The following is a 19,729-nucleotide window of genomic DNA, read 5'->3' on the forward strand; positions in this document are numbered from 1 at the left end:
TGGAGGGACAGGTTCCTAACCCAGAGACTCCCCATACTCCAGAACAAACTTCCCATCCATGTTAAGCAGAGCACTTCACTGGCCTTCAAGAGAGATCTTGACAAGTGGATGGGAAATAAGTTCACCCTAGTGATCACTTCAGTGGCCTTGCTCGGTAGGGGCACTGGGAACTAACGTTTGGAAGCACGATGCCTGGGAATCTTTTGGGCTAGACTTATATAGGCTCCAGGGCAGTTAGTGCACACCTACGAACTTATGAAATACCCTCAGCATCCCCAAATGCACTCTTTCATAGCAAGACCCACATCACAGAGCAACACCTCATGGAGCCTCTACCTCTAAGCCCATAAGACAAGTCAAACAATCCAACATTCTAGTCATTGCAGACTCTCACAATGATGTCCCTCTCACCAGGCTAGTAAGGAGAAAGTTACGGTCAGTTGCTTATCAAGGGCTAGGATTAGTCACATTACGCATACACACTGGTCACTGGATCAAAATTACCAATATGACTCAGTCCATGTGGGAGTAAATGACCCAAGACGTACCTCCCTAGACTATATGAAGAGAGACACAGAGCTCTCAGAATGGGTGCCTCAGGGCTGGTATGAGCCTAGCATTGAGCAGCATTTTACCTTCTCCAAGGATGATGCCATAATACGAACAAATGATTGACTTTAATTGGCTTAGTTTCTGGTGTCATTCTAAGGGAGTGCAATATTTGTCAGCATGGAAGGAGATGGTCAGTAGACCAAGCTGCTTTGCCAGGAATGGTCTGCACCTCTCCCCTCTAGGCTTTTGAATATTAGTTAAAACATGGTCTTCCCCATAGAGCCTTTTTTAAGCAATGCCAAACTGAAAGTACTTCCAAAATAAATCAAAACCAAAAAAAATCTAAAAAGGTATTACTGCTCAATGCTAGGAGCCTAAACAAAGAAAATCCACTCCCTGGAAGCATTTTACCCTAGAGAATGCTGATGTCTGCGCTGACACATTGATTAAAGCCGTAGACAGCACACCAACAGTGCAGGGTTATAATGTCTTCCACACATTTAGACCAGCTACTTCACAGGCAGGGACTAAAGGTGGTGGTGTCTATTTACATCAAAAATAAATATACTTCAAGGCTGGTCAAACAGAAGAATGCACTTCAGCTGCTCCACATTCAAATCACCATAGATGAAATCAAATACCACTTCCTTGCAAGCTATAGGTCCCCCCTCTTTGATCCAGGAAACCCATACCATGTATTTATACTTATTAGAAACACTAAACCATCCAACCCAATATATTCATGGGTGACTAATTACTCCACTATTAACTGGGAATCCTATACGACATCAAACATACATGCACAGAAATCCCTGGATTTTGTAAACACAAGCTTCCTAGACCAGATAGTCAATACACCAACCGGGGGTGCAACCATACTGGATCTGGTCATCACTAATACAGGAGTGTCCTGCACACCCCCTACTGTAATGCCTTCCTGGAAAGGTCAAACTACAAAATGGTCTCCTTTGAAGTAAAAATAAAACCTGGTCCCCCAGCTAAACTGGGAATATTCAGGAAATATTCTAAGGCTAACCTCCTGCTATTAAGTGAGAACCTGGTAAAATGTCAAGCCCCTATAAACCCTGAGAACACTTCTGCCTATGCAGAACTTCACAGAAACCCTGTACAAACATGTTAATAGCTGCATAAAGGCAGCTGTACCCACCAGGAAGAAGTACAGAAGTATCAAAAAACAAGTGACCCTGGTGGAATCACAAAATCATACAGTTGTATAACAGGAGGAAGAAAACCATGGCAAAAATTAGGAGGTACAGCACCCAGCAGGATAAAAGCATTCAAACTAAAAGAGCTCAGAGGACAAAGTCTACCAAAGCCAAATTTGAGGCACATTCGGCCTCCCAGATCAAGGACAACCACAAAGCATTCTTTAGCCATGTCCGCAACCTCAAAGGCAATACACAATTGTGTGCAGCGCTCATTGTAAACGGAGCCACCTATACTGAGCCAGAAGATGTAGCAAGCCGCCTGGCTGATAAATTCAGCTCCAACTTTACTCCTCTCCCCACAACCTTCCATCAGGAAATAACTAACTCCCCCTACTATCAATAGGGAACAGATCCTTAATGCTCCAAGATCAAGAACATTGCATCAGTGGGCCCAGACAGCATCTCAGGATGCCTTCTAAATAACTTGAAACATGACCAATCAGGGCCTCTGGAATTAGAAGTTATGTACTCACCATAACGTTCCATCTGAGTAGATGACTTCATTTGGATGCAACCTGTGGGTATCGGATCCGACTTCGGATCAGAGACGGCATTTCAAAGGCTTAGGATCAGAGCTCCTAGCTCCTCCCTCTACCCATAATCCCCTGCCAAGCCCTAACTGACCTCAGATTGAGTTTGCCTGTAATATTGGTAAAGAATACCTGAACACAGGATCAAAATTTCACTCTATGCAGGTCAGGGGGATGGTTGCATCCAAATGAAGTCACCTACTCAGATGGAACGTTATGGTGAGTACATAACTTCTAAATCTGAAGTAGGCAGACTTCATTTGTCTGCAACCTGTGGGACAGAGTCCCCAGCTACCTAAATCTTGGGTGGCCGTCATGGAAGGATGTTCCGGAGCACCGCAGAGCCAAAGGATGCTCTCCCTCTGGAAACATCCACTTTATAATGAGAAGAGGCCCAAGTGGCCGCTGCACAGATATCATCCAAGGGCACTTGGGATTTAAAAGCGGCCGAAGTAGAAACTGCCCTAGTAGTATGAGCTGTAACCCGCTGAGGAGCTGGCCTCCCTGAGGTGTCATAGGCCTGCAAAATACAATTCGCAATCCATCTCGAAAGTGCGACTTTAGAGACTGCTTTACCCATAGCAAATTTGGCAAAGGAGACGAACAGTTGATCTGATTGCCTATGACCAGCCGTTCTGTGAATATAAAATCGCAATTGTCTGAACATCTAACAAATGCAGCTTATATTCTCCTTTGTTTCTGTAGTTGGGGAAAAACACAGGTAGGTTGATTGGTCAATATTAGCTTCTGAAGAAACTTTTGGGAGAAAAGAAGGATTGGTCCCGAGGAAGACCCTGTCAGGAAAAAAGGACAGGTAAGGCGGTTTAACGCAAAGAGCCTGAAGCTCCGACAACTCTTCTGGCTGAAGTGATAGCTACTAAGAAGGCAGTCTTCCACGAAAGGTACTTCAGATCTACAGATGCTGCAGGTTCGAAGGGGGGAGCAGTAAGTGCTTGTAGAACAAAGGATAAATCCCAAGGTGGCACAATTTCCTTGACCGGAGGTCTCAAAAGAAAAACACCTTTCAAAAAGGCCTTGCAAATTTTTGCCGTCATGAGGGGTGTTGACTCATGACCCACATGATAATGGGAAATAGCTGCCATTTGCACTTTTACTGTGGAAGAACTGGCTCCCTGATGGAAGAGGTTCGTTAAGAAATCCAGTACCGCCGACATTGGTGCGGAAAAAGGATCAATATTGTTCTGATTTGCCCAAATAGAGAATCGATTCCATTTGCTCCAATAAACCTTCCTAGTGGAAGGTTTATGAGCTGCCACTAAAATAGCTTTAACAGGTGACGAGATACCGGGAGTCCTAATCAGGGATGGAACTGGAGAAGCCAGGCTGTCAATCTCAAGGTGTGGAGGTTCGGTATCTGAAGTCCCTGAGGATGGGAAATGAGATCCGGAATGGGATCCAAAATCCAGGGCGGATTCACTCAGAGACCACACATAAGGGAACCAAGGTTGACGAGGCCAGAACGGGGCAATGAGAATCATTTTGCTCCCCAAACTGTTGGCTTTCTGTAAGAGCCTCTGCATTAGAGGTAGTGGAGGATAAGCATAAAGGAGACCGGGGGGCCAAGCATGCACCAGAGCGTCTCTCGGGGATTCCCCAGGTGGGGGAAGCAGAGCGAAGAAACTGTCGCATTTGGCGTTTGAGTGAGAAGCAAAAAGATCGCAACAGGGTTGCCCCCAGGCGGCAAAAATCTTCTTCGCTACCAGAGGATTGAAAGACCATTCGTGAGGAGAAAGAATGGTGCGACTGAGCTTGTCCGCTAGGATGTTGGCTTTCCCCGGAATGTGCGTTGCTACAAGAAAGCGGTTGGTGGAGATTGCCCATTCCCAGACTCTCATGGCCTCTCGACAAAGGGGATAGGACCTGGTTCCCCCCTGTTTGTTGATTTACCAGACTACCGCCATGTTGTCCGTCTGGATAGCAATAGTGTCTGTAGGTAGAAGGCTGTGAAGTGCTTGCAACGCCAAGAGCACCGCCCTCATCTCCAGGACATTTACATGCAACGAGGTCTCTGAACTGTTCCAGGTGCCTTGAACAACCTTGCCCGCAGAATGCCCCCCCCCACCAGAGGCGAGAAGCGTCCATGGTCACCGTGGCTAGGGGAAATGTTGCACAAAAGGGCCTCCCTGGTAGGAGTTCCGTTGACTGGAGCCACCAAAAAAAAGGGAGTCCTTGCATGCTTTGCTGATGGCAATCAGGCTGTTGAGTGGAGAGTACAGCGGAGACCACTGGACCTGTCGGGTCCATTGGAGGATCCGCATGTGCAAGCTAGCATGAAGAAGCGGGATAGCTGCCGCCATTGAACCCAGGGCCCTCAGGACTGAAGCTGCCGACGGAGACGGTTGCAGGATTGCCATGGTATGACACCTCAGGTTGGCGAGTCGATCCGGAGTGAGAAAGGCCCGCATAGACCTTGTGTCCAATCTTCCTCCTATGAAATCTATAAGTTGCGTGGGGACTAGTAAAGATTTTTTTCTTGTTTATGGTGATGCCCAGCTTCGGGGCTATTTGGAGGAAATAGTCCCGGGCTGAGCACAGTAGATGCCTCGATGATGCCGTGTGGAGCCAATCGTCCAGGTACGGAAAGACCTGTATTCCCTGGAGTCTCAGGTGGGCCGCTACCACTGCTAGTACCTTGGTGAACACCCTGGGGGCAGAGGCGAGACCAAAGGGAAGGACCCTGAACTGGTAGTGATTGGCTCCTAGCCGGAAGCAAAGGAACCTCCTGGACCGTCTGTCCATTCGAATGTGGTAGTACACGTCCTTGAGATCAATAGAGCACATCCAATCATTCTCCCACAAGAGGGGGAGGATAGACTGAAGAGTGACCATCCGGAACTTTTGCTTGGTTACAGACAGGTTCAGTAGGGAAAGGTCTAAGATCGGTCTTAAGTCCCCCGTTTTCTTTGGCACCAAAAAGAACCTGGAGTAAAACCCTGATCCGGTCTGATCTAGGGGGACGTGCTGGATGGCTCTTTTTTCTAACGGCTGCGCGATTTCGACAGCTGCTGCCTCCCTTTGGTCAGGTGGTACATCGGGGAGGCTTTGGGATCTGGGGATTTTGCACAGGGGAATAGCATAACCTCTGGATATTATACGAAGCACCCAACGGTCTGACGTGATAGACTCCCAAGATGTCAGGTGCTTCGAAAACCGCCCCCGACTGCCTCCAGAGATGGACAGCCGGGCAACCCTTCAGGGCTGTTGCGTGGATCTCTCAGAGAAAGGTTCTCTGGACCCAAAGTTCCTAGGAGCCCCTCTGCCTCTAGGACGGCGACCTCCCTGTCCTCCTCTGCCACGGAAGGACTGGTTGTCCAGAGCAGGCTGGGACTGCTGCGATTTCCGGAACCACATCTTCTTCTGTCCCTTTTGGTTCTTCGAGAAGGACCTCTGGGGAGCTGAGAAGCGGACTCAAGACGGCAGACAGCATCTTCCCGTCCTCCTCGCTCTGGACTAACGTTTCACGAACAGTTTTGCCAAACAAGGCAGAACCATCAAAGGGGGCATTCGCGAAGGTCGCTTTGAAGGGCTCTGCGAAATCACAGTGGCGGAGCCAGGCCTGACTCCTCATGACTAGGCCCGCTCCGCTAGCTCTAGCGGCTCCCTCAGTAGCCGCATAGAAATATTGGAAACTGCTCTAAGAGTGGCCATACGGGTGGAGTACACGTGTTTGTCCTCACCAGACATGGACTCTGGGGGGGATGCAGCGTACTCCTTAATCAGGTCCCGTTGCATCCTGATAACATGTGCCATGTAGTTCAGCGCTCTCAAAGAGAAGGTTGCTGAACTAAAAACTCACTTCCCAATGCGATCCATTGAGCGGGACTCTTTGCTCGGGGGATGCATAGAGGGACTCTCCTGGGCTAACTCCCTCTTTGTGGCTGCAGCCATCATGGCATCTACCGGGGAGCCCTTGCTCCAGTGAGTGCGGTCCGCCGGGGGGGGGCTCAGGATACGGTCCGGGCGCTTGGGTACAGGCTCAACGGTGTCCGGATCCTTCCATGCTCTGGTGGATATAAGGTCCACCAGAGGATCGGCAGGAGGGGACACCCAAGAGGTAGATGGACCCACCTCGAATGCCTCCAATAACAGACTCGTCTGAGGAGGCCTTAGGGGCAGACCACCACCCCCCCCAATCCTTAACATCTCCATAATGTCTCCAAAGGAGACGTCTTCCGGGGGTGATCTTGGGGAGCCCTCCCCTTCATCCAAAGTGATCTTGGGGAGCCCTCCCCTTCATCCAAGTCTGTTTTCGGTAATGGACTCCGGGGAGTCCACGTGCCTCTTTTTGCACTTAAGCTTCCGTGGCACTTCCTCGGGGGGGACTGTCCGAGGAGCCCTCTTCAGCAGCCAGATGTTCCAAGGGAACTACTTGGGACAGAGGCGGGCTGTCCCTGGGACCGGCTGATGGGAGCCTGGCCCAGCTGCAAGGGAGTGCGGGGTGGAGCCGTGGCAGGGACCGGGGGTCTGGTAGTCCTCAACAGCGTCCTTTCCACTACGAAGGCAGAGGGGGAGCCGGCTTCTCTAAGCCCCAAGAGCCGACCCCCACTCGGATCCAACGCACGGACCGGAGTCGGAGCCGAAACAGTCGGATCAGAGAGACCGGTGCGCTCCGACTTACACGGAGTCGAAGACACACCAGCTCCCTCGGATCAGAGGCTCGGCCCTCGGCTCAGAAAGGTCGGGTCCGAAGTACCCGAAGCACTCAAGGGATGGGTCGGATCCGAGGTGCGCTGACCTGTCGGATCCGACCCACCCCGGATCCAACTCTGCCCGGCACAGACAGCTACGAACCCGGGATGTGGGTCGGAGAAGGAGCCAAGGGGGTGAAAAAAAGGGGTCGAAGCCCCTCCCGGATGGGGGGGGGGCTAAGAGCACTCCCATTTGCATCTGGGCCTGGATGAAACGCCTCATCATCCGGTCCATGTCTGCTTCGGACATTGAAAAGGTGGATCTAGATGAGGCCACCGAAGCGGACCTAGAGAGCCGCCTCTGAGACCTCACTGAAGGGCTAGCCTCCTCCTCCTCAGGCCCAGAAGAGAACAGAGGGGAGTGGAGCCGAGGAGGAGATCTAGAAGACACAGGAGAGGCCCGCTTAGTCGGAGGAGCCGAGCTTGAGGCCTCGGCTCTCCCGTTTGTGGTGCCTCTCCTTGTGTCTCTCTCCTTCTCTTTCTCCCTTGTAGTCTCCCTCTCCTCCGGCTTTTTGGTGGGAGGTTGAGTCCCTGCCGGGGGAGGGGAGACCGCAGCACCCACGGAAGGCTGCTGGCTAGTAAGGGCAGAGGCCGGAGCCGCATCTGGAGGGAGAAGTCCCGCCAGAACAAGCTTCGACCTCCGCTCCCTTAAAGCTGGGGGTTGAACCCTGCACATATGGTACAACCAGATGACAGGTGTTAAACCCCAAGCATTTAACGCACCGAGTGTGGCCATCCGCTGGGGACAGCTTGTGGCCACACTCGGTACATTTAGAAAACACTGCCTTATGGGCTTCTGACATCCTAAGCCCTAACAGGCCTAACACACAAACTACGCAAAACCAGTGAAAAAATTAACAAGGTAAAGAGAAGAAAGCCTAACACACAAACAAAAGATTAAAATTTTAAAGTTTTTCAGTCAAAAACTCTTATCTTAACCAGGAGCTCGAGGAGTCCGTTGCAACTTGAAAAGCGGCAAACGAAATCGGAGGTCAGTTAGGGCTTGGCAGGGGATTATGGGTAGAGGGAGGAGCTAGGAGCTCGGATCCTAAGCTTTTGAAATGCCGGCTCAGATCTGAAGTCGGATCCGATACCCACAGGTTGCAGACAAATGAAGTCTGCCTACTTCGGATTTACTATTTAACTTTATCCACCAAACAAGCTTCGTGCCTCATGAATGGAAAAAGGCAACAGTCATCCCTCTGCACAAAGGGGGGGTCATCAACAGACCCTGGAAACTACAGATCCATAAGTCTCACTAGTCTTGTATGTAAAGCCATGGAAATAATTATCAAGGAGATTGAGATAGACACTGGACCCAACCCAGTTTGGTTTAGTCAAGGCCAGATCATACCTACTCAATCTGGTGGACTTCTGAGAAGGTCACCAAAGCAATGGATGAGGGCAATCATTCACACTGCCTACCTTGACCTGGCAAAGGCATTTGACAATACAATACCCCACTTGGGCATTAGTGACAAACTCAAGAGGTTAGGTACAAAGCTGTAGGTCAACTGGTGGATAGCCTACTGGCTCATAGACAAGTCCCAGGAAGTTAGAAATGGGGAGTCCACCTCTACAAAGAGGCCAGTCACAAGTGGAGTCCCTCAGGGATCAGTCCTTCGACTGCTCCTTTTTGGCATTTACTTCTCAGAAGTCAAGACCAATGTCAGTGGTCTCTAGCTGACAATTTGCAGATGATTGCAAATTAGGAGCAGTCATTGAATCTCACACTGACACAAATGTTCAGAAGGGGCCGATACAGAAACAACTGTGTCGAGTCATGGACAAACTAAATGCCAAGAAATGCATAATAGCATCCTTTGGGAAGTCATCCATCCCTGGTAACCAACACATTGACAACACACCCCTTAGAGTTGACCCAGTAGTCTGGGACTTGGGGGGGGGGGGGGGGCACACAGAAAGCAATCTAGCCTTTGATCATCATGTGTCTACAGTGGTGAGGAAATCATTCCATATTGTGCAACTTGGAAACAAAGGTATGGTATCCAAGTCCAAGGAAGTTACTGTTCTACTGTATTTGGCATTCATCAGACCTATCATGGAGTACAATGCCCCCATTGGTATGTACCTAACCAGGCATATCCAACAACCAGAACGTCCTCAGAGGTTACTCACTAAAACAATACAAGGAGCAAGTAATATGTCCTATACAGACTGCCTCAAAGCCCTATAACTTTTATTCCGTCTCCTACAGGCTTTTGAGGGGAGACGCATGCCTGGCATACAGGGCATTGTCAGACCCCACTCTGATGGACCTCCTGCATATCCACAAAACAAACCGTACCATAATTACCCATTCTAAAGACATAAACCTTGCCTGTGATATACTGCTAGAAAGAGAGAGGCATGCATCCCAGAGACTACCCAGTCTATGGAACAGGCTCCCCATCCACGTGAAGCAGACTTCCTCCCTAATCCAATTCAAGTGCAACTTTGACAATTAGATGGGAAACCAGAAATTCATCCCTGGTTTAGTACAGATGTCTGATGCAAACAGGTAACCTGTAAATGGTTCAATCGCCCAGGCCCATGCTTAGTTATAAAGAGTATCAGAACTAGTCAGATTTGGCATGCATGGCTAGGCTTAAAAAGGCCCTTATGGTAGTTAGCCTAGTAAACACCTATGAAGGAGGGAGGATAAGACCCCTAAGCACAAACTTGTTTCTTTTATCTGCAAGGGCCAGTAGAAGAAAGGCCTTGCAGATAGAACTAGCCACCTGAAAATGGCCAGGGCCCAAACAACAGGCTCACCATGTGGGCATCAGATTCAGGGAACTTGTGCCCACAGGAAGCTTTTTTTTTTTTTTTTTTTTTTTTTTTTAAATCCAACAGGTTTATCAGATTTCTCTGACATGATAGAAGAATCCAACCTTTGCCAAAGAGCCACTGAGGAAGCCAAGGCCCGGTTCAATAGGGCCTTGATCCAGCCTGGAATAGCTTTGTTATGAGAGTACAACAAAAGGTAAGGCTTGCAGATAGCAGGGTTTTTGTGGCCACCTGTTTGAAGTAAATCACCAAATGAATTTGCTTTTTTGGTGTGAGGAAAGCCATCTGGGCAGTTGTATTCAAGCTTGTACCCAGGAATGTAATTTGTTGAGAGGGTACCAGCTGTGATTTCTTTTCTTTTATGGTGTACCCTAGATAAGTTAGAACCCTTTTTACAAACGCCAGATGTTTTATAAGTATGGCCTGGTTTTCTGCCTGAATTAGACAATCGTCCAGGTATGGATATATTTGAATATTTCTTTGCCTGCAAAATGCAATTACTGGAGCCAGGCATTTACCCTGGGCGCAGTAGACAAGCCAAAGGGCAGTACAGAGAACTGATAATTAAAATAGCCTACTTTAAAGCGTAGGTATCTTCTGCAAAATTCCGATTCGGATATACAGGTAAGCTTCTTTTAAATCTAGAGTTGCCAACCAGGCATCCTTGCCTAGCATAGGAAGTAACTGGTGGAAAGTGTCAGCATCTTGAATTTCGGAATGTCCAGAAAGGTGTTTAGACAGGTCCAGAATTGGATGCCATGATTCGTCTTTTCTGGGTACCAGGGAAAGTCTGGAATAGAAACCTTGCTCATTTTCCTCTTCTGGAACTGGATGAATAGCCCCCATGTTTAAGAGAGAAAGTACTTGTTTGAGCCTCTGCCCACTGATTTGGGGGCAGGTCTGGCCACCCATTTGGAGTTGGCAAAGTGCGTAAATGAAGTCTGTATCTCTGCGACACTATTTAAAACCCATTTGCCTTGGGTTATGAGAGTTGCCAGTTTTTTTTTATGAAGAGCAATTTTTCCCCCCAAAGGGGTGGCTGAGAGATAAGTGCTTGGTAATTTTAAAGGAAAGTCATCGAGACTTTTTACCATAGGGTGGTGTCTTGTTATTTCCAGATTTGGAAACAGGAGCACCTCATTGCTTAGTTCTGAGAGACCCTTGGGACTAAAACCTGGTGCTTTTGGTGCGTCTGGGTTTGGCTCGAGTGGATCTGGAAGCAGCTGGAAAAGACCAGGTCTTAGTAGGCCAGTGCCTACTAAATCTTGGAGGTTGCACTTGTAAGAAATCTGTCACAGTTTGCATAGATTTAGCTTCATCTTCCATCTTTTTTTTTACAACTTCTTCAGCCTTATTGCCAAACAGATGGTCCTGGTGCAAAGGAGCATCCAACAATTTTGCTTTAACATGATCAGGCAGAGATTGCTCCTTAAGCCAAGCATGCCTTCTAAGCACAGACCCAGTAACAGCAGCCCTGCAAGAGGCCTCAAGAATCAAAACCACATTGCAAAGTATGTTTTCCAACTTGTTCAGCTGAATGCAATAAATCCTGTAAATCTTAATTTTCCACACAGTCAGAAATCATTTTCTGTTTAAGCAGTCCCATGATGTGCTGTTGATAGTTTAGCATATGAAATTGACAGTTTAAAGCCCTGATTGCCAAGGTTGCAGAAGAAAACATTTCTACCCCATCTACCCAGCGTCCTGACGTCTATCAGCAGTGGTAGGTTTTTTTAGCAGTAAAAGCCTTAAGGTCCTTGGGTCCCTGAGAAATGGTTTCTGGGTCCGCAACAGGTTTTTGAAAAGGAGTTTGTGGGACTCTGGAACCCTGTAGTATCTGTCTGGTTTACTAGGAGCCGGAGGCATGGAATCCGGAGCCATACTGGATTCTGAAAACACATCAACAATGTCTAGTACAGGAAGTACAGCCAAAAGCCTATGCTGAGGAAGAAGGAAATCCCTAAACCTCTTTTTGGATTCAGAAAATTCCAGACTTTCCCACTGGAAATGCTCACTTAAGGTATGTAAAGTTTCCCCAAAAGAAAAGTCCTCGGGGGGGGGGGGGGGGCAGAGGGAATGGAATCCTCTGCATCAGAATCCTCATAAGTAGGAATGGACAAATCCAGGTCATCAGAAGAAAGTCTTGTTCAGAAGATTCATAGCCCAACTCAGCCCTAGGCCTCTCAGAAAGGGGGGGGGGTGACTACCCCTGATTAGAGTAATTAAAATCTTCAGCCATTTTGATACTTTGTTTTTTAGTCATAGGGGCCTGAACATGTGGCCTGGGCATCTGTTTTTTAGACATAGATCAAGATTTAGGCCTTAGTATTGAAGGTGGAGTCGGTTTAATATGCAAGTCTGTAGGCCTGAATACACCCTCAGAAGCCAGTGCCTGCACAGTGGCTCCAGACCCATTCAAGGCAGAGACATCCGCAGGTTCCATAGGTGAAGCATCTCACGGCATACCGGACTCCGAATGGGTTTCAGTAGAGTTCTGCGAACCAGAAGCAACGGGTATCAGGGGCTGCGAAAGCACCTCACTGAGTACCGAACTGGCGAATGGCTAAGGAGAAGTGTCGACAGTTTTGGACCTCAACGGCCTGTCTGTGTTTTTTTCGGAATTATAAGTAGTGTGATGGCTAACAGTCATTTCTGGATAACTAAACCAGAAACCAAAAATGTACAGATGACAGATAGTGCGCTGATTAAATAAAGCACAAAACAGACAGCAAGGTACGTCGTGGTCAGGGCCTAGGGCAAGGAATACAATACAAATGAAAATCTTTGAGGTATTTGCTTCCCACAAGTAATGCAATTATTAACTTTTACTGACATCGGTAAGGAGCAAGAAAGTTTTCCCAACAGGGTACTTGGCTTTAAGTTGAAGACTTCAGATCTGAAACTCAGAAACGAAAATTTCAGGAGTCGGCCGACCGGCACTTGCCAACTGCTTCTGCTTTGGGCACCGCACAGCAAGAAAGACTGAGGTAATGACGTCGGCTGCATGTTTTATACCCCTGACTACATGGAAGAGACAGCAACTGAAGCAGGACCCACTTTGTTAATCAGGCCGACTGAGGCCAACCTGCCAGCAGATTACCCCAAATGTAATGACTGCAACAGTGAAACACAAAGAACATCGGCTTGTTGACTAGAATTCAGCGTTAAAAACAATTAAGCACTGTACTCTTTCAGAAATAACAGTACCTCTCTGCTGCTATCACTAAAATGCCCCCCCCCCAAACTAATGCTGGCAGATACTTGAGTGTTCATTGACAATGAGCTCCTCTTCAAGAACCAAGCATCACTGCAATCAGAAAAATCCTTTTATCTACTCAAGATAAATTACCAAAGGGATATCCTCCAGGTCCAGAGAAGTTAATAGTTCCCACTTTACTCTGCCTTTATTAGACACAATTTAATAGAAATGCCTCTTTGGTATTTTCCCCAGGCACAAGGCTCAATTAAAAATAGGAGTACAAGCTCCATAACCTACAAAAATGTCTAAAGATCTACCACTTCATTCTCTTACCTTTTCTGTAGAAATATCTGCCTAGACTACAAGGCAGCAAATGACCTCAAGATGTCGCACATACAAGTTAGCAAAACTGTAAACAGGTCTATATTATATATTCGAAGGGGCATTCCATCGAAAGCCTCTTCATAGACCTTAAACTGTGAAATCAAAGCAGCGAACGTTCACATCAGTGATTTCTTTCTCTGGGAAAGAAATCACTTGCCCTAAAAATAAAAACACATCACTGCAAATATTACAAAGTGGGGGGGGGGGGGGTTGTGCCCCCCACCCCCCCAACTAAATATACCAAATCCAAGATCACACTGCAGTGGGGAAAACTGCAAACAGGGATGGCCAAGCAATTTCTTACCAAGGGGAAAGAAATCGCTGATGTGAATTGTTCACTGTTTTGTGATTTCACAGTTTTTAAAGGTCGATGAAGAGGCGTTCGATGGAACGCCTCTTGGAAGATATAATACAGACCCTTGTAAACACTATTAGCTCTACAGACCCACAGCTACAAGATATAAACAGGGCCTGTTGACTAACAGGTCTAAATGCCTGAAAGGATCCTACACCTCTAGAATAAAACACTCAATGTACAGTAAAAACAAAACAAACCCTTGCTCTCTAAATCCAATTTAGATGGATAACCATAGCTTCACCCCAAGTCAGGCTCCTCAATCATTTATAGATGGGGGTAGTAGACTGAAGTGGCTAAGCCACAAATGATCTCTGCAATCAATGCCAGATATGAACCCAGGAATAGAAATAGTGATACCATGATATCATAGAACCAGGGTAGCTTCCAGAAGCGTTATGTAAAGCTAGATTGCATACTTTATATCTTTATGGAAATGGAGAGATGGACAGATTTAGAAAAAAAAAAAAAGGCAAATATTAACCCAATTAAAATCTTACATTTCAGACTTGGGACTTTGAGCCTTAAATAGGAAAAGATCAGGACTCTAATTTGCACTCACTCAGATCTATACAGTGGTCCAAGCACTCTGGTAAATACTGCAGTAGAATGCAGGGAATGCCCATTAAAAACAGCTCAATTAGTAGCTATGCCAAAACAAGACCAAAATCTGCATCAGTTTCAGCTGATACATGCAAAGAATATTTAAGATGCAGCTGCACATACAGAAGAAAACCCCTACTGAATTTATGGATTTTACATGCACTTAATACGCAGCTGAAAAAGTACCTCAGTACCCATCTTTAGTGGAGTTATTTCTGTTCCAACTCTGCAGGCTTGATACAAAACTGGAGAAAGGAACAAACAAATTGGGCAAGTAGAGTTTTAGGTATACGTTTCCATTTTTAAACCTACATCAGTCTGCATTATCACAACGCAATGCAGCATGATGCAGTTTTATACAGGACTGTACTACTCACCTACAGACAAAAATCTAGATATATTACTATAGCCAATTCTTTATGTATCCTTTGGTACACTAGGCGTGTGGCCTCTTTTCAAGGCAGACACAAAGTATTCAAAATCTGGCCAAGGCATCAGGGAACTTCCCCAACTTTCAGTAGGTGCCACGGGATCATTTACAGCCACGTGAACTACCACCATCTCAAGAAGATTGGGCCTCTGTTCAACATCTCATCTGAAGATATCAAGCTTAGAAAAATTCCAGCTACATAATCTAGACACTGTGCATTCATTTTTATTCTACTAGTTGCTCTACAACCATTCGGATAAGCCTTGCCACTCTCAAACACAGCCAGGGTTCATAGATCATTATTTTTTTTTTTTTTTTTTTTTATTGTATATGTCGTTGGGGATGCCACACAAATGAATATCCATGGGGGGGGGGGGGGGGGTTGGCGACATATAAACACTGCAAAATAATGCACCTAATTTAAAGTTTCATCATCTGCACTACCCTTAGCATGCTATTTAATAGTACGCAGTTAATTCCTAGGAAGGAGAGAGTTTGTAGTAGCACACATGCACCCACTGGTAAGCAGCAATGGAGTAGCACACAAGCTGCAAGGGCAGAAAACTAGCAGCATATACAAACATTCTCACTCAACCAGCAGATGACAGCACCACTCTTGGCACTGGTGAGTTGGTGGTCATGGGGGGGGACAAAGCAATAAGGCTGATGAATGTCTGAAGACAACACATCACAATCTTGCACATGCACCACTACTACAAATTATTTAATCTTCCCAAAACTATACATTTTATGCTCTACATATGCATGCACTTTAAGAACCGAAAGCTTGACAGCATACTGACAAGTAGAAACTAAAACAAACTAGGAACAAGGGCCACAAATGCTTTAAAGCAGACTTTGCCCCAGTTAGACAGCACATTGAACAGGTTTGCATGTATTCTGCTACATGCAAGAAAAGTGGAATAAATCCATTAAATATTCACCACAGAAATGAGCACAGTGAAAACATGAACATTTCCAGGCACTGAATGTTTCCCCATCTATAATAGGCTTTTTCGGGGATACTTAAAGCTCTTAGAGAGTCTTCACTGTAATGCTGCAAGGCACAACCTGAATTTACTTGGCTTAATGCTGTGTGCAAAAATAAGGTGCAAGTTGAAGAGTAGAACATTCCAAGTCAAGATTACTCAAGATGGACCAGACTACCTAGGGATGCTAAATTAGACAGGTCTGACTTAAGATGGACTCTTACTTTGGTTCTTTAAATCTAGTCCCCTGCAAGTTGGTCTACTCTAAACTGGGAGTCTCTTATCTACAACCATAAACAGTACAGCCATAAGCTAGTCTAGTGTTTTAGCCCCATCTCCATCTCCTCTACAGCCTTCACTGTAAAATTCATACCAAAGGAAAGTTTACCCAACAGAACACACAGGACACCTTTTAAACAAAAGCAACTATTTAAAAAGGAGTACTGCACCGGGCTTCAGAAATAAAATTGCAAGCAAGTTATCCCAATTAAACAAATACTAGTCAAACCAGAAATCTCCCAGGTGATCAGCATCATATCAGAGGATATATGATCTGACTAAACTGTGAAAATGTTTTAGGGATTGACTTGCAAATTATTCTGATTTAGCAAAACTGCTTTTAGTGACAGTCATGGTCAACTACAAACCACATAGCGGAGGAAAATGGGTCTTTCAAAAATGTTAAGATGTGAACACAACTATTACAAAAAATTTGTAGTGAAACCGATTAGGCAAAACAAAACTACTTATATTTATTTTGGAACATAACTGCAATAGATTAGGTCTTCAGGTGCTATTCAATTTATCTCCAGTATACATATTAATATTTATGGCATGACAGAGAAAACTACTCACCTGGTTATATGCAGACTTTAAAACTGCTACTAGCTTTGAGTGGTTCTGATGCGGCTGCTGCGCCATTTCAAACGCTTTTTTAATCTCAAGTGGTTTAGCAGTCACCATTTTGTCAAACCTAGAAGAAAATAAACAGTGTTAGTTTTAAGTCTGGCCAGTATTAAGGGGACATGATGGATCAGCAAAAACTAACCTAGTGATCCCGTCTCTGAAGGAACTTTTATAGGATTATAAAGTCTCATTTAGATCACCACATCTTGACAGACATTACACCTCTTAAAGACAGATGCTACTGTGGGATATTTTAAAGGACATTAGAGAGATCCTAGAAATGCCACAACAGCCATTTTGACAGAGATCAGGTTTCAGTATATAACATTTTGAAGGAAAGTCCAAAGCTTTCCACACACTGGATACTTGACTGACCGCTATGGTACACAGTTCAGGACAGTCCTTGCATAATAATCTTATGTCACTGTGCTACAAACTTAACAGGTTTCATGCACAGGCTAGCACTACCTGGATGCCATGGGATAAAGTGTTAAGGTAGTTATTCAGAGAATCGTACCAAATTCCCCTCAGCCTCTATGAGGCAAAGTCCATTTCAACAGTATACAAAAGCTTGAACACCATATTGCAGGAGACCTTATCAGGATGAGCAAGTCAAAAATCAGGTTCTCACTGAAGACTAAAGTTACCAGGAGCTATAGGACTGTATTAAATGTTGCTCTGCACTGTACTGAACACTCATAGTGGATATCAGTAATTGTGACAGCAGCAACCAGTAGACAAGCGAAATAAAGCACAAGAGCACATCATCTGCAGACCCAGCCATACCGGGAAGCCTATGGCAGGGCGCACAATACAAGGGTATGACCGTTGCATGACCAGCTGTGTGTGGGGAAGGTGACCTGCGACAGTTCCACACTACAAGGGCATGGCAGTTGCATGCCCAGCTTTGAAAGGAGTACACCAAGTACAGGCACAGAAAGGACACTGACACCTGTACATGACTGTGCATATACAAGGTGGGGAATAAAGGCTGTTACAGCAATGCAGGTAGTCAACACGGTGATGCAAGACTATGGCCACCGATAACATCTCTACCTCTGTTGGTGTAGGATAGTGTGTGTTAAGGGAGAGGGGGGAATAATCATAGAATGGCAGTGGAAAGGAAGCATGGCTAATTGCTCATACATTAGCCAAGGACATCCTGAGAGACAAAATGAACATGTGTAACCCACAGGTATACACCTCTTGCCGTGAAGATCACCAGCCAGGAGACTGATGTGTTAGCACACATGGAAGGCGCATCCTAGACAAAGATAAAATGGCAAAGGCCAGGTGTGGCAGGGAGTGGACATTACCAATGAGAGCGGCCATTACAAGACCACAGTACCGGTGTGGAGAAGGGTAACTTATGAGCAAGTGTTCCAAACCTTGGTCTTGACATGCAAATGCTTAGGTCATCTCCACCCATATAGAAGCAACTCACATGTATAACATTTCCTGGTATTCCTGGCTGGATAGAGTGAGGGAACCCTTGCACATAGCAGTGGTAGGGCTGTTGCAGCAGGGCAGGGAGGACTACCCAGTTGGTTAGTACTAGATAAAAACATCCACAGCCTAGTTACCGGCAACTGAGGGGGGGGGGGGCAGTCAGCTTGAGTTCTGCATTTTTCCATCTTTAGATACGTCCAGGATGCAAGCACAATGCCCTGCACCTCAAAGAAGGTACTGTAGGTAGGTATGCATCCATGTCTTCTGCCAGTATTGGTACTGTGTGTTAAAGTCTGGGGTACGTATTTCACTGCTGCCACAGGGAAGTTGCCTGTACGCATTCACAGCATGACAGGACACTACACATGCTGGATGTCAGCGTGCCACCTGTAACTGGCTATGATGGCAAAGTGCACAAGGCACAAACAGAGGTTAAAGTGGCACTGTCAAAAATGCAAACATTGTAGGGTTCACATCCACATATGACGCAACGTAGGTAGGGCAGGTCAGACTACTGACCTCACCAATGTTCATCACTGGGCACACTACTGTTAATTCCACAGGAGTCAGCACCACATATGGCATCCAATCAGCCACACTGTTCCTGACATGTGAATATACACCACAAGGAAGAGGGGGACTTGCATGTGTTGATGCCACGATTCCAGATATTCAGATCTGGGGGAGCACCTCTGGGCATCAACTGGTAGATATACTAATAATCTAATCTATAGACAGATAGCTGCAACAGACACCATTGCTAGAGTTGGTGAGTACAGTTCTTAGCCTGAGTGAAAATATGCAAAACCTACACTGCATAGCATTTAGCACCCATGGCAGTGCCCATGAACAAAGAGTAGCTACACAACATCCTGTCTCTGGAAGCTATGCTGGCTGTAAGAAGGTCAAAGGATAAGAAGAAAGGTCAAAAGCCATCCACACAGATATCACATACAATATATATGAGACACCATATTACTGTCCCCTTCTAGCCCCTGTAGCCCACAAACCCCCAATATGCCCAGTTCATAGTTAGGGCAGATGATGCTCTTCAGGCTATACCATATGGGTTGTCTTACTAACCCATCCACTCTCAGTCAAGCAGTTCTACATAGTCACTATCCTAAGCGAGCCTGCAGAGCAACACTGCTATTTATGGCAGTCATCTATGTCTGTCTATTTACTGACCCTTAACATGGGATACTGCATCAGGGTTCCACTACATGCTTCTGAAGTACTACACCATGCCTTCCACTACATGCTTCTGAAGTAGTGCACCATGCCTTCCACATTCCACAAGACCCAAACCAGCAGGCTAGTGTTTGCAAAGTGGCAGCTCCACCATACCATTAGGAGGATGCGATCCTCAATTCTCACAACCAGTCACCTGCATGATTGGCTACCATACTAACCTCTCAAGACTGTTAACCGTAGGAAGGCAATAGTGTCAAATGTGTGCCCCACCCCACTTGCACAATGAAGACCATGTCCTGCTCATCCTCCAACCTCTACAGCTAATGTCCGATGCATAGTGTGGTCAGTCAATATTACATGGTCTGTGCTGTCTGTACCATGGCGAACAGTTGTGAACCACACACACATTG

General features: G+C 46.2%; 1 protein-coding gene across 1 annotated transcript in view; it reads right to left on the reverse strand.

The window, feature by feature from the left end:
• NCAPG (non-SMC condensin I complex subunit G) overlaps window positions 1–19,729 on the reverse strand; it is a 1,684,114-nt gene that overhangs the window by 1,574,991 nt on the left and 89,394 nt on the right. The window contains exon 2 of the mRNA XM_044063449.1: window positions 16,626–16,743. Coding sequence (XP_043919384.1) covers window positions 16,626–16,733 — 108 coding nt within the window. The 5' untranslated portion in view covers window positions 16,734–16,743. The remainder of the gene's footprint in view (window positions 1–16,625; window positions 16,744–19,729) is intronic.

Source organism: Protopterus annectens, chromosome 2.part1 (genome assembly GCF_019279795.1).
Source record: "Protopterus annectens isolate FY-2018-M chromosome 2.part1, PAN1.0, whole genome shotgun sequence".
NCBI classification, from domain to species: domain Eukaryota; kingdom Metazoa; phylum Chordata; order Ceratodontiformes; family Protopteridae; genus Protopterus; species Protopterus annectens.